Source organism: Nestor notabilis, unplaced genomic scaffold, assembly GCF_000696875.1.
Source record: "Nestor notabilis isolate BGI_N333 unplaced genomic scaffold, ASM69687v1 scaffold20104, whole genome shotgun sequence".
NCBI lineage: Eukaryota > Metazoa > Chordata > Aves > Psittaciformes > Psittacidae > Nestor > Nestor notabilis.
In genome coordinates, this window is record NW_009927118.1 from 3,394 (window position 1) to 16,077 (window position 12,684).

At 53.9% G+C, this 12,684-nt stretch overlaps 1 protein-coding gene across 1 annotated transcript; it reads left to right on the forward strand.

The window, feature by feature from the left end:
* Positions 1-7,747: 7,747 nt before the first annotated feature.
* On the forward strand, positions 7,748-11,792 carry WNT4 (wingless-type MMTV integration site family, member 4). Its single transcript, XM_010013924.1, has 4 exons — positions 7,748-7,977; positions 10,003-10,134; positions 10,808-10,950; positions 11,154-11,792. The coding sequence occupies exons 1-4, from the start codon at positions 7,830-7,832 to the stop codon at positions 11,619-11,621; spliced, it is 891 nt and encodes a 296-aa protein (XP_010012226.1). The 5' UTR covers positions 7,748-7,829; the 3' UTR covers positions 11,622-11,792.
* Positions 11,793-12,684: the final 892 nt, after the last annotated feature.

The window sequence follows — 12,684 nt, forward strand, 5'->3', positions numbered from 1 at the left end:
GATCCTCGCCAGCTTCGCCTCGAGCCTGGCTGTGTTTAATTTGTACAAGATTCTTTGCATTGTCACTGTGACCCTCCCATTTTCCACTTGGCAAGGAACCAGCCCAGCATTTTCCCAGTGGGTAGTGTCTGTGATGGTGCTGGTTCGGCAGATGCAGCTCATTCCAGGGCAAAGCTGCTTCTTCCCAGCCCGGTGCTCTTGGTTTTGGATGCGAGGACATCAGGAAGCTCGTGTCTGCTCTGGCAGATGGGATGGTGGGTTGCACCAACTGGGTTTAATGCAGAAGCTTCCTTGCTTGCATCCTTGTTGGATGAGCAGCTCTCTGCTTCTGGGGTGCCCAGGGCTCCTTTGCGTTGCTCAGGGGATCCTACTGGGTCGGTGCATGCAACCAGTGACACCCATCCCCTGAGGGCGAGGGGCGGGAGACTGAAGCCAGCAGCCCCCGTTGGAATTACACTTATTTATTTATTTATAAGTCTTGCCACTTTTGACAAAACAGCTCATTTTAGCCCAGCGATGGGAACACACTGGCTTTAAGGCCTGCATCCTGCAGAGGCAAGAGACCTCTGCAAGTCTCGGTGCTGGACTACCTACCAGTCTGGCTTGTCTATGTCGTGTCTGGAAGGAAGACTCAAGGGCACTGGAGGGACCCGTTCTCACTGCTCCTCAGCAGTAACAGGCATTTCTGTCTTTTCCTATGGAAACAACTAAAGCTACAGCCCAACCTTTGCAGCAGATCCTTATTCTAGGGAGGATGTACACGAGTGAGATAAAACTGCTGTGCACCCCAGATTGTGTAGAAGAGGATCAGCTCCAAACATGAGCAACAGCAAGAAGCAGGTTTCCTCTTTGCAATGGTTTTCTATGGCTCCCTGAGTCAGAACTGGACTTCTGCGTTGAAGCAAAAGAAATGTTTATGTTACTCTGCTGAGAGCTACTGTCCTCTCAATTAATTTATCCTTGCAGATGGAGACAAATGCGTTACAGCCATTTATTTGGACTTTCTTAAAATGATGAAATTGCTGAGCAATCCTGGAGGTTAAGAGTTTCCAGGGGGCTCTCCTGTATTTCCAATCATGCTGGCTCTTACAATACTCGATTTTATTCTCTTAAAGCTTGAAAGCCTTCTGCTGGCATGGTAAAAAGTGCAGGGAACCTTTGTTTGGCTCCAGCCCCAGAGTGTCTGCCTCATGCCTGTGAGTGACCCCCGGCAGCATCGCCACAGGTCTGCAGGAGCTGCTGCCGTGGCTGCAGCAATGAGGGTGATGTGCAGGATCCGGCTGGCTCAGCAGAACTGGAGCCAGGGTTGTGCTCCATGAAATTACTTGGGGGGGAAAAACATGAATTGAGTCTCTTGGCCGCTGGAGAGCAGCCTGGGGTCTGTTGCAAGTTGGGCGAGATCAAACTAATCCTGCAGAAGGCTCCTCTCGCCGCATATTTGCAGGTTTTGATCAAAACTATAAACTCATCAGATTATCTCCAACCAGGTCTAGCCTGAAGCGATGCAGAAGGGGAATTCCCACAGTTCAGCCCGATGGCCTGTGCTTGTCTCCTCTTGTAACAAAGCGCTGGTTTTGTTCACGAGCTCAGGAGTACCTTGTATTGACTTACAAAGGGAGATGCAGTAAAAGATATTTCCTACATGTAGAATCATAGAATGGTTGTGTTGAAAGGACCCTAAGATCATCCAGTGCTAACTCCCTGCCATGGGCAGGGACACCTCACACTAGACCATGTTGCATAAGCCTCTGTCCAACCTGGCCTTGAACACTTACAGGGATGGAGCATTCACCACTTCTCTGGGTAACCTGTTCCAGGGTCTCAGCACCCTCACAGTGAAGAACTTCCCCTGTTTCAGTTTGAATCCATCACCCCTTGTCCTGTCACTACAATCCTTGAAGAGTCCCTCTCCAGCATCCTTGTAGCCCCCTTCAGGCATTGGAAGGCTTCTTCCAAAGCGAATTTCCAGAGTGGATGCTTCTCTCGGGGACTTTCCAGCTTCCACCTCAGTCTTCCCCACCACGAAGTGGAAATGTTGCCCCTGGATGCCCATAAAGCCAAGAAATCTGTAGGCAGGTAATGGTGAGCATGGCATTGCCTCCTCCTGGGAGACTGTTTTGGCAGCTGCTAATTGGAGGTGAAGGTTAGGATGTAAAAAGCATGGTATCAGCCAAGAGGTGAAACATGCAGTAACAGTGACAGGAAAGACTGAGCCAGAGAGCTGCTTTTCTTCCAGGGAAGAAACCAGACAGGCTCTCAGGTGATGACTTTGTAAGTGATGGTTTACACTAAGAAGGGATGGAAAGGGAGGACACCTATTCCTGGGAGGGGTTGCCTCATCTCTGCGAGGGACATGTCCTGCTGCAGAGCCAACCACTGGATAAGGGTGACCTGGCAGGTTGCAGGTCTCCAGCAGATCCTGACAGGAACATGCCTGAGTTGACAGAGCTGCAGAACCGTGCCAAGAATCAGGGTGGCTCCTATGATCCTGGCCTTGATGGCACAGGGAGGGTGGTACTAAGCCCAGTGCAGAACACCACAAGAAAGCACAGGGGCTCCCCTAGAGCATCCTCTGTCCTGCCAACCCTGGGACACTTCTCCATGTCTTCTCTCCGCTTGGAAGGGGAAAGCAACAAGGAAAAGTTGATCCCTTTCCCCATAGCTGCAGGATGGCTTCTTGCAGTGCCTGGTCGGTTCCTCTCTCTGCATGCGCCTGTCTGCCTTGATGCACTTTTGGTTCCTCCATCCTAAACAAGCCTTTTTTCTTCCTTGGAAGAAACCTGTCTGCACAAAGCAGTCTCAATCCCAAGTACAACCCTGGGTCACTGGCTGTCCATGCATCCAGCCACAAGAGGCACAGAGATGTGCTGTTGATCCAGGCTGACTTTACTCCTGCATGAGCAGGGGGGATGTTTGCAGAGGCTGCCTCTCAGGGCAGAGCTGAAGCAGCTTTACAATTTAGGACTTGAACAAGCCTTTTGTGGCCTTGGCCAGTAAAGTATCCCAGGTAGGTTGTTTGCTGAACAGGATGAAGCTTCTGAGCTCATCCGACTCCTCAGCATCTCTAAGCGATACATCAGTGATGCTACTGGCCTGGGTCTGACTGAATATTTGGGAGAATATTCCCAAAATGAGATCATAGAAGGAGTTCTCATGCTTGAAATTCATTTGCTTAAATAAAAGAAACAACAGAGATTTCTGCTACGTCTTCCCTGACCTGCCTCTATTGAGGATTTGTCAATGACTCAAATTCCTACACCTTCCCACAGCAGGGAGTCGTCTCCCCTCTCCTTCTGGCTCTATCTGCCGACTGCTGTGACTCTTCCAATGTCTCCTTGTCATTCCATCAATTATTCTTCCTCCTGAAATTATTATCATCACTTCTATTTAAGTAGGGCTTCCCCTGACCTTTTTCAAAGCTCCCTGGATATGAGGTTTCCTTATTTGCCGTCTTGCAGGGTGGATCAACTGCGGCTGCTTAAATTATGGGGTTTCAATCTTCATCTATATACCGTGGACAGGGAAAAGAACAAGGCCTTTCCATCAATTTTGTGTTAAATCAATAACTTTTATTAAAAGGGAGCTTGTTCTGCAAGTGACTCGTTTGGATTTAGAAGCAGGAGAGCAGAAACATAAATGCAACGGTGAAGCAAGAAGACAAAACTTGAACAAACAGCTTGGGGAGCAGCTGACCCTTTGAAACGTTCCTTGCCAAATCTTGGAAAAGGAATAAAATGTGCCATTATCTGCGGGGGTTTGTCCACAAGCAGGGCTGTTTTGAGGCTGCATGTGAGGCTTAAGACATACTCTAGAGCCCTGCGCAGCTCTGCACAGCAATCAAGATGTGGTATCAGGATGGAGGTCTGCACCGAGGCCTTGCAAAGGGCAGGAACTGTTGGGTTTCCTCCTGTTGTGCCTGTCTTGCTGTATGCAGGTAGACAAAGGCTTTGTCTGTGGTTTCTGCCACCTCAGTCCAGGAAAACGAAGTTTGGAGCAAGGTCCGTGATAAGGACCAGGCAAAGTGCTAGAGCCAGGTTTCCATGGTGACCGTGGGATGCTGCGGGTGGGTTTGGTGCCTTGCCTGGGCTCTGCAGCCCTCAGTTGTGGGGTGGAAGCTGGTGAGGGCAGAGAATGTTTCCCAGCTTTTATCTCACCCTTCGGCTGCTCTAGAGAGGGAAAAGGGGGTGAGATGTTCCTGCCTGGTGTCCTGTATATGGTGTGGAGAGATGCCATGTGAAAGCCTCAAAGCTGAGGTCCTTCAGCAAAGGTCCTTCCTTATATCCTTGACTCAACATCTGGATCCTTCCTGGACCAGGATGGGAGACTCTTTCACCACCCAACAAAGGTCGCCGAAGTGGACCAGGATGGGAGGCTCTTTCCCCACCCAAAAAAGGTGGGAGAGGAGACTGGTAGTAAGCTGGGACTGTGATGGGGCCATGGCATTTTAGGCACACAGAGCCCTGCTCACCTCCAAGAAGTGACTGTGCAAAAGTGGCTCCTCCATCCCCAAGGAAGGGCAGACACACAAGGGCTGAGGGGGGATGATGGCATACAGAGGACCTGTCATGGGGGACAGAGGCCAGAGCACCGTCCTGGATAGCCTCATCTTATTTGCCTGCCTTCAAAACAAATTACCAGACCTGTTCTTGGAGAGCTGTACCTATCTTTGAAGCATCCTTGGCCTTCATTTTATCATCTCAAACAGCATTAAATTCTTGCTGGGGAGGCATCTTATCAGGCACATCTACTTGGAAAGGCTTGAAAGGCTCTTGTCATCCTTTTCTTCATGTGTGCTTTGAATTTATAGCTCCCCATCGCCTGGAGAATCCTAGTGAGATGGGAAATATATTAGAAAAGGAGATGATGGCCCCATCCCTAGCAGGGCTGATATTAATGTGGCTGTTACACCTGCGGCACAGCTCTCTCCTGCCAAGGTGCCTGCAGTCAGACCAGACACTGATTCATCGGCAGGCCCAGCCACGCTGCTTTGCAGGAGCTGGTTCCCTGGTACAATAAATGCTGCTTCAGTTGTGGGAGGTGGGGAAAGCCAGATCAGCAGAAAGGGTTTGGTACTGGAGGCAGAATCAGGTTTTCTTGGCTTCCAGGCTCAAAGCTGGTTGGCTGATCCACTGTCTTGGGATCAGTCGGACTGTTCTGCTGGGTGCCAGCTTCTCCATGCCCAAACTGAAATGATGGCTTGACCAGGGAAGGGATGGAGCTGTCTCAGTCAGTCCGCGTTTGCTCAGCATCAAACCATCCTCCCAAGGGTGGTTTGCTGCCTTCAGCCTGGGTCAGCCAAGTGCAGCAAGATGCAGGAACAAGCAGTTGTTGCACATCATGACCAGGACTGCAGAACACAGACAAGGGACATTCACTGCATGGTGTGGGGGCCAGAAGAACCATAGAATGCCAGCCTGGTTTGGATTGAAGGGGCTTTAAAGCTCCTCCAGCTCCAACCCCTGCCACAGGCAGGGACACCTTCCACTAGAGCAGGTTGCTCCAAGCCCCTGTGTCCAACCTGGCCTTGAACACTGCCAGGGATGGGGCAGCCACAGCTTCTCTGGGCACCCTGTGCCAGCGCCTCAGCTTCTGGAAGAGCTTCTGCCTCAGAGCTCATCTCAATCTCCCCTCTGGCAGGTTAAAGCCATTCCCCCTTGTCCTATCACTACATGTCCTTGAAATGTGACAGCCCTGGGTTTGGCCACAGCGGTGTTTCCAAGCCAGCTGTGTGCATCATGGAGCTGCACAGCCAACCCTCTGCAAACACGGCTGTGTCCTTGGAGGAGCAGCAAGCTTGGGCAGAGATGCTTAGCTGGTATAAAGGCTAGAAAAGAACTTGGCTCTGAAAGCACGGCAGCCTGCCACTTCCCGCTGTCCGAGAGGCATTGCATCAAGTGATCTCCACGCACAGGGAAAGCTGAATGCTTTTGACAGCTCGCCATGCAGACTCCCCATGGACACTGCAGGCCAAGCCGGCTTTCTCACCGTCTCCCACGGTCCCCCAGTTGTAAGCGTGAAACCAAGCTGGTGAATAATTCTGCTGATGCACAGAAGAGAAAATCCTGTTCTCTCCTCCTGGGGCAGGCTGGCAGGGCTAATGGGAGGAAGAGGCTGTGACGACTTGATTTTGTGGCTGAAGTCAGCAGATCTGGCTCCTGGGACACATGGGAACAGGCAGGGAGCAGGAGCCACTTTTGCACAGTCACTTCTCGGAGGCGAACAGGGCTTCAAAGGCAAAATCCTTAACAGGATGTCGCAACTTGGGAGGAGGAGGAAAAAAACAAGCAAACAAAAAAACCCACAAGCTCTTGTAGGGCTGGGAAATGCAGAGTCAAGGAATGAGGTTTCCAAAAAGCCTTCACTCAGTACTCGCATCTCTTGGTGCAGACGAGACAGCAATAGGAGCTGACACTGGTGATTCCTGAGGACGTTAACGCTCGGTGTGGTCAGCGGGTGCAAGTGTGAGTTTTGCCTGTCCCATGAAGGGGACCTCCCTTCTCCATGGCAGGGAAGTGAGCAGCCACGAGAAGGAGGGACTCTCAGCTACGCACGTGCTGGCACAGGCACAGAGAGTTGTAGAGGACCTTGGATTGTCCAACAGCCTGACTGAGCCAGTGGATAATCCGGGTCTATCTTAAGCTCCCTCTGGGATCCAGCAGCTGGGGCAGAAGGATGGACCTGGGAAATGGGCAAGCATGGACATGTGCAGAGGGCAGTGCATTGGGTTACTGCGATGTGCCACGCGGATCATCGTGCCCATGTGCTCAGTGAGGAGGTGCCAAGAGCTTGCATGGTGCTCGCCCCAAAAGGATGAGCTCCCTCATCCCCCTAATGCTGACAATGAGGAGCGGCTCTGTGACTCCTTCTGCTGAGGATGGGGCTATGGAAAGCAGAGCACATGGTCACCTCCACACAGGGCCAGTCTTTTCCAGGTCAGCAAAGACCCTCATGGTCACGTTCACAAGCTGGGCTGGTGGAGGAGGTGCCCAGCGTGTGCAGTTTTGCCCATGGCAGGCTCCTGATTCTGTCCTCCCCACTTCAAACCCTGCTGGAATCCCAAGTGATGGGAAACCTGGCAGCTCCCAGAGGCCATCCTTGCCTGCTGGAGGCTGGGGGAGCTAAAAGCAGGCTCCAGGAGGGAAGTGGTTTGGAGGGCGATGCTCGTCGGTGATGAGCACACACCACGCTGCGGGAGCAGTGTGGCAGCTGGAGCTGGCAGCCAAGCGTCTGTCCTGCTTGTTTTGGCTGACTTCAGAGACCTCTGGCTTTTCCTAGTAGCACTTGGATGTGCCGGTACTCAGGAGACCTGACCGGGCACATTCAGACAACGCCGAAAATATCTTCCTTGCAGGCAATAGAGGCAAAGGGGAGCCAGCAGCTGAGAGACAGAGGACCAGGCTGCAGAGGGATGGTTGTTTCGCTTGGGCTTGCTCTCTGCCGGCCAAAAATGCATCCTGTGGAGCTGCAGCAGCGGTACATTTAAGGTGACCCCAGATGGACACCAGGTCTCAGCTATGGAGGGGATGAGGGGTTAGGTCCCCTTGTTTTTTTGCAGTGCAGGGTGTCCCAGATCATAGAATCATAGAATGGTTTGGGTTGGAAAAGACCTTAAGATCATCTAGTTCCACCCCCCTGCCATGGGCAGTGACACCTCACACTAGACCATGTCACCCAAGGCTCTGTCCAACCTGGCCTTGATCTCCCAACCCTTTCCTCCTAACCAGTTGTGCTGTCGTGGCAGGTACCTGGCGAAGCTGTCTTCAGTGGGGAGCATCTCTGAGGAAGAGACCTGCGAGAAGCTGAAGGGCTTGATCCAGCGCCAGGTACAGATGTGCAAGAGGAACCTGGAGGTGATGGACTCGGTGCGGCGCGGAGCCCAGCTGGCCATCGAGGAGTGCCAGTACCAGTTCCGCAACCGCCGCTGGAACTGCTCCACACTGGACACCCTGCCCGTCTTTGGCAAGGTGGTAACACAAGGTGAGCCAGAGGACGTGTGCCTAGGGTGATGCTGCATGGAGGGAATGGCTACAACAGCAGTCCGGGGGGATGCGGGCGGGTTTTCCTTGACTGCTGCTGAGCCAGTGGCTAGGGAGAGTAAGGAATGGCTCAGTGCTGGATCGTGGGGCTGATGGCTCTTCCCTGGGCATTTCAGCAGGGCTCTTTTTGCTGTACTGGGGGCAGCATATCCAGGCCCTTGCAGCTCCTCAGCTGCTGGGTGCTTGCTCTCCTGAACCTTTTTCACACCAGCAGATGCCCACTGCATGAAGCGGCCAGCCCAGGGCATCCACAGAGCCTGGACCTTATACGAGGACATGCCTCCTACATGTTCAAGCCTCCCTGCAGTTCAGTCTCTTCCCCTCAAGCCCAGGAGCTTTGCTCTTGCAGAGCAATGGCTGCATTTATTGGGTCTCTTCTCCGGGCAGCGCTGAAGCGTTGACCAGTGCCAGAGCAGAGCGAAGCTTCTGCGGGTGAAGCCTTGGGAGGACAGCCCTCTGCCGCCCGAGGCGAGTAAAACACACGGGAGCTGGACCCTCTAAGGACAGCATCCTCACCCACCAGCACCCACTGCCAGCCTTCAGGGGGTTTATGGCCAGGGCACCCGCAGCCCCTCTGCTCCCAGCTGCTATCCCAGCGGCACAGGCTGCGATTGAACCACCAAGCATCCAAAGCATCAGGGTGAGGATATGGAGGGCACAGCCATATGGAGGAGACCAGGAAAGTGGCCTTTGCCTCCCCTCAGGTGCCACTGCCATCTCTGATACACGCATCACAGCACCCATAGGCCAAAGCCTCCCCCTAGCTCCTTGTTTGACTTTCCTCCCCTCAACACAGGGGTGAAGATCTCTTCTTGTGAAGGTTCAGGGACTGGAAATACCAGAAATACCAGAAACTAAAAGTCGCCTCTTTTTAGGCAGCCACAGCACAAACCGACCAACACGATCCTACTATTAACCTCGATTAACTTGGAGGCAGCTCAGTCCCCCCACAGCCACTGCTGCCAGAGTACAACTTGGCCACCAAAGTCTGGGCTGCGACCACCAAAGCAGCTGCCTTCTGTCCAACCAGCAAGCCAGGGGATGTCTGCCAGCAAGACACCCCCTCCTCTACCCCCAGCACGGGAGTACCCCAAATGCCAGCCCTCCTTCTTTGGAGATGGAGGGTCCGTGTTCTCAACCGGCCCCTAAGATTTGTTGCAAGAGCTGATCTCTGGCCATGCCGCCCTGTGTGGTTATGCTCAGGGATGTCCCCTGGCTTCCCAGACAAGCTCTTCCTAAATATGTGGCACCACACAGGTAGATGCCAAAGCTGGTCAGGGGCTGCACCCAGGGGACCAGTGTGATTCTGCACAGTGTGCGGTGGGGCTGTGCAGAGCAGTTTGGGGGGTGCTGGGGGCCACAGAACCCTGTGTGAGAGGATGGCAAAGATCTTCGTCTGCAACGTTCCTGAGGGTGGAAGGCAGCCAACTATTTTGGATGCAGGAGGGATTTCATGGTAGAAGTGCCCTGCAAGCATCAGGCAAGGTGGTCTCTCCATATAAGCTCTGGAAAGCTCTCCCCACAGTGGCAATACAGCCTTTACACCTCTCTCATTCCCAGGTTATGATTTGCCCATCTCATTCATGTTTTCAAGCTTTGGGCAGTTCCCAGCTCCTTCACTATTGCAAAGCAGGGTTCTTATGGCTGCAAATGATGTCTCAGGGCAGAGGTGATTCTGCTGAGACTGGTCCGGGCTTGGCACTAAGCAAACAGCATCCCTGGGAGTGGAAAGGATGAGTGTCCTGCACAGGGTACCCCATCTTGGGAGGAAGAGACAGTGCAAAGGGCTTGACTTGATAGCTCTGCATAGCATGGTTTGCCATGATGTGCAACACCAGTGCAGGGAGGGAAGAGGAGCAGAGACACACGACAGCCTTTGGCCACGGTGCTGTGCACCCCCAGAAGAGCCCTTTTGCACGCCTCAGACTTGCTGCCAGGTTTCCCACCATGGTTTGTGCCGTTGCAGGGACACGGGAGGCAGCGTTCGTCTATGCCATCTCTTCGGCAGGGGTGGCCTTCGCAGTGACCCGCGCCTGCAGCAGCGGCGAGCTGGACAAGTGTGGATGTGACCGCACAGTGCAGGGGGGCAGCCCACAGGGTAAGTGAGCAATGAGGGGCAGCTGAGCTGGGGTGCAGAGAGCTGGGCTTGTTCAACGTGGGGAAGAGAAGGCTCCTCAAGGGGACACCTTAGAGCAGCTCCAGTGCCTAAAGGGGCTCCAGGAAACCTGGAGAAGGGCTTTGGACAAGGGATGGAGGGACAGGCCAAGGGGAATGGCTTTAACCTGCCAGAGGGGAGACTGAGATGAGCTCTGAGGCAGAAGCTCTTCCCTGTGAGGGTGCTGAGGCGCTGGCACAGGGTGCCCAGAGAAGCTGTGGCTGCCCCATCCCTGGCAGTGTTCAAGGCCAGGTTGGACACAGGGGCTTGGAGCAACCTGCTCTAGTGGAAGGTGTCCCTGCCCGTGGCAGGGGGTTGGGACTGGATGAGCTTTAAGGTCCCTTCCAACCCTTCTATGATTCTATGAAACTCCTGTTAGTCCACATGAGTTCATTAAAAATGCATTTGGGAGCATCGCCCATGGGGCAGAGAAAGCATCTTGTCCATGTGTCCCCCAGGGCCACATTCCTCATCTTCCCCATGCCCTAGGCAACCCAGCTTTGTGGGTATCAAGACAGAATGGGGACAGGTCAGCTGTATTTTAGGAAGAGCAGGGCCGGAGAGGACGAGCAGTGCAGGCTGCCTGTATCCATCTCATCCATGCTCTCTGCCTTAGGCTTCCAGTGGTCAGGCTGTTCTGATAACATCGCCTACGGCGTGGCCTTCTCACAGTCCTTCGTTGACGTCCGTGAGAGGAGCAAAGGGGCCTCTTCCAACAGAGCCTTAATGAACCTCCACAACAACGAGGCAGGGAGAAAGGTAATGGTGAGGGGGAAACCCGGGCAGCCAGTGTGGCTCTGCAGCTACTGCTGGAGCCCTTTTGGCTTCCTTTAATCCCATCATCTCGTGCACATCAGCATCACTTCCCACGTACCCCTTCCAGACCCTGTATGTCGTGCCCCTCTTGCTGTGTCCATCGCGAGCTGACCACCCCCTCTCATTTCTTGTGTCTTCTCCTCCAGGCGATCCTGAACAACATGCGGGTGGAGTGCAAGTGCCACGGCGTGTCCGGCTCCTGCGAGTTCAAGACGTGCTGGAAAGCCATGCCCCCCTTCCGCAAAGTGGGCAACGTCCTGAAGGAGAAATTCGACGGTGCCACGGAGGTCGAGCAGAGCGAGATTGGATCCACCAAAGTGCTGGTGCCCAAAAACTCCCAGTTCAAGCCGCACACGGACGAGGACCTCGTCTACCTGGACTCCAGTCCCGACTTCTGTGACCACGACCTCAAGAACGGGGTGCTGGGCACCAGCGGCCGGCAGTGCAACAAGACCTCCAAGGCGATCGATGGCTGCGAGCTGATGTGCTGCGGCCGGGGCTTTCATACGGACGAGGTGGAGGTTGTGGAAAGGTGCAGCTGCAAATTCCACTGGTGCTGCTCCGTCAAGTGCAAACCCTGCCATCGGGTGGTGGAAATCCATACGTGCCGGTGATGCACGGTGGGGAGCGCCCATCCATCCCCCTCCCTGACTGACCCTGCTTCTCCCTTGCCCCATGGCCAGGACTGAGGAAGGAACCCAGATGCTGCAGGGCGAGCACAGCTCTTCACAGAGACAGAGCCCCAGAGGAAAACAGATTTTAAAGAAAAAAAATATTTAAAGTTTCAAAAAATTGATCATTGTTGGCTTCTTTTTAATTTTGCTTTGTTTGTTTGCTTTATTTATTGCTGAAGCCAGAGCCCCTTGGTGTCCTGTGCCAGCAGGAACGTGTCTGCTCTTGGTGGCTGGCCGGGGACCTGCGTGATGCTGCTCTCATCAGATGAGCTCCTGCTGGCTCGGAACGTTGCAGACAGGAGTTGTTTAAGCCGGGGCTGGCGTTGGGCGCTCAAGTATCTTCTGCTGCAGTTATTTTTGTGTGTTCAAGGCATGCGCTGAGCAACCCAGCACACTGCTGGCCTTGGCTGAGCCTGGGGAGGGGATGGAGCGCAGCCAGTGCCTGCAGCCCTGCACAGGATGGCACATGGTGAGAGGGCGGCACTGTCCCCGGGAGGTGAAACTCGGTGCAGGGTGATCAGTATATGAGGGGGATGTGGGACACTCCTGCACCCCCCTGTTGTGGGATGCTCCATGGCCTGCGGGGCGTTGGATGGGTTTGGAGCAGCTCCAGTGGCCGCTCTGATTTACAGTGACCTCAGCAGCTGCCCAGGGCGGTCGCAGGACACAGCGTTCCCACCATGCTCTCCTTCCCCTTCCAAGCCCTCGTCCCCTCTCGCTTCTCCAGCACCTTGTTCAGCTGGAGACTGTGAAGAGGATCCGGAGAGGCTGTAAAGTCATAGAATCAACCAGGTTGGAAAGACCTTTAAGATCACCCAGTCCAACCATTGCCCAGCACTGCCAAGGCCACCACTAACCCATGTCACTGAGAGCCTTGTCTGCGTGTTTGTGAACGTTTCCAGGGTCAGTGATCCCACCGCTTCGTGAGAAGCCTGTTCCAACCCCTGACCACCCTTCTGGGGAAGAAGTTTTTCCTAAGGTGCAGTCTCTTAATGGAGCTGGA

Coding starts and splice junctions, on each gene's coding strand:
- WNT4 (XM_010013924.1), top strand. CDS start 7,830: ATGTGCAAGAGGAACCTGGAGGTGATGGACTCGGTGCGGCGCGGAGCC. Junction 10,135..10,807: donor GCAGGGGGGCAGCCCACAGG/GTAAGTGAGCAA, acceptor TCTCTGCCTTAG/GCTTCCAGTGGTCAGGCTGT. Junction 10,951..11,153: donor ACAACGAGGCAGGGAGAAAG/GTAATGGTGAGG, acceptor CTTCTCCTCCAG/GCGATCCTGAACAACATGCG.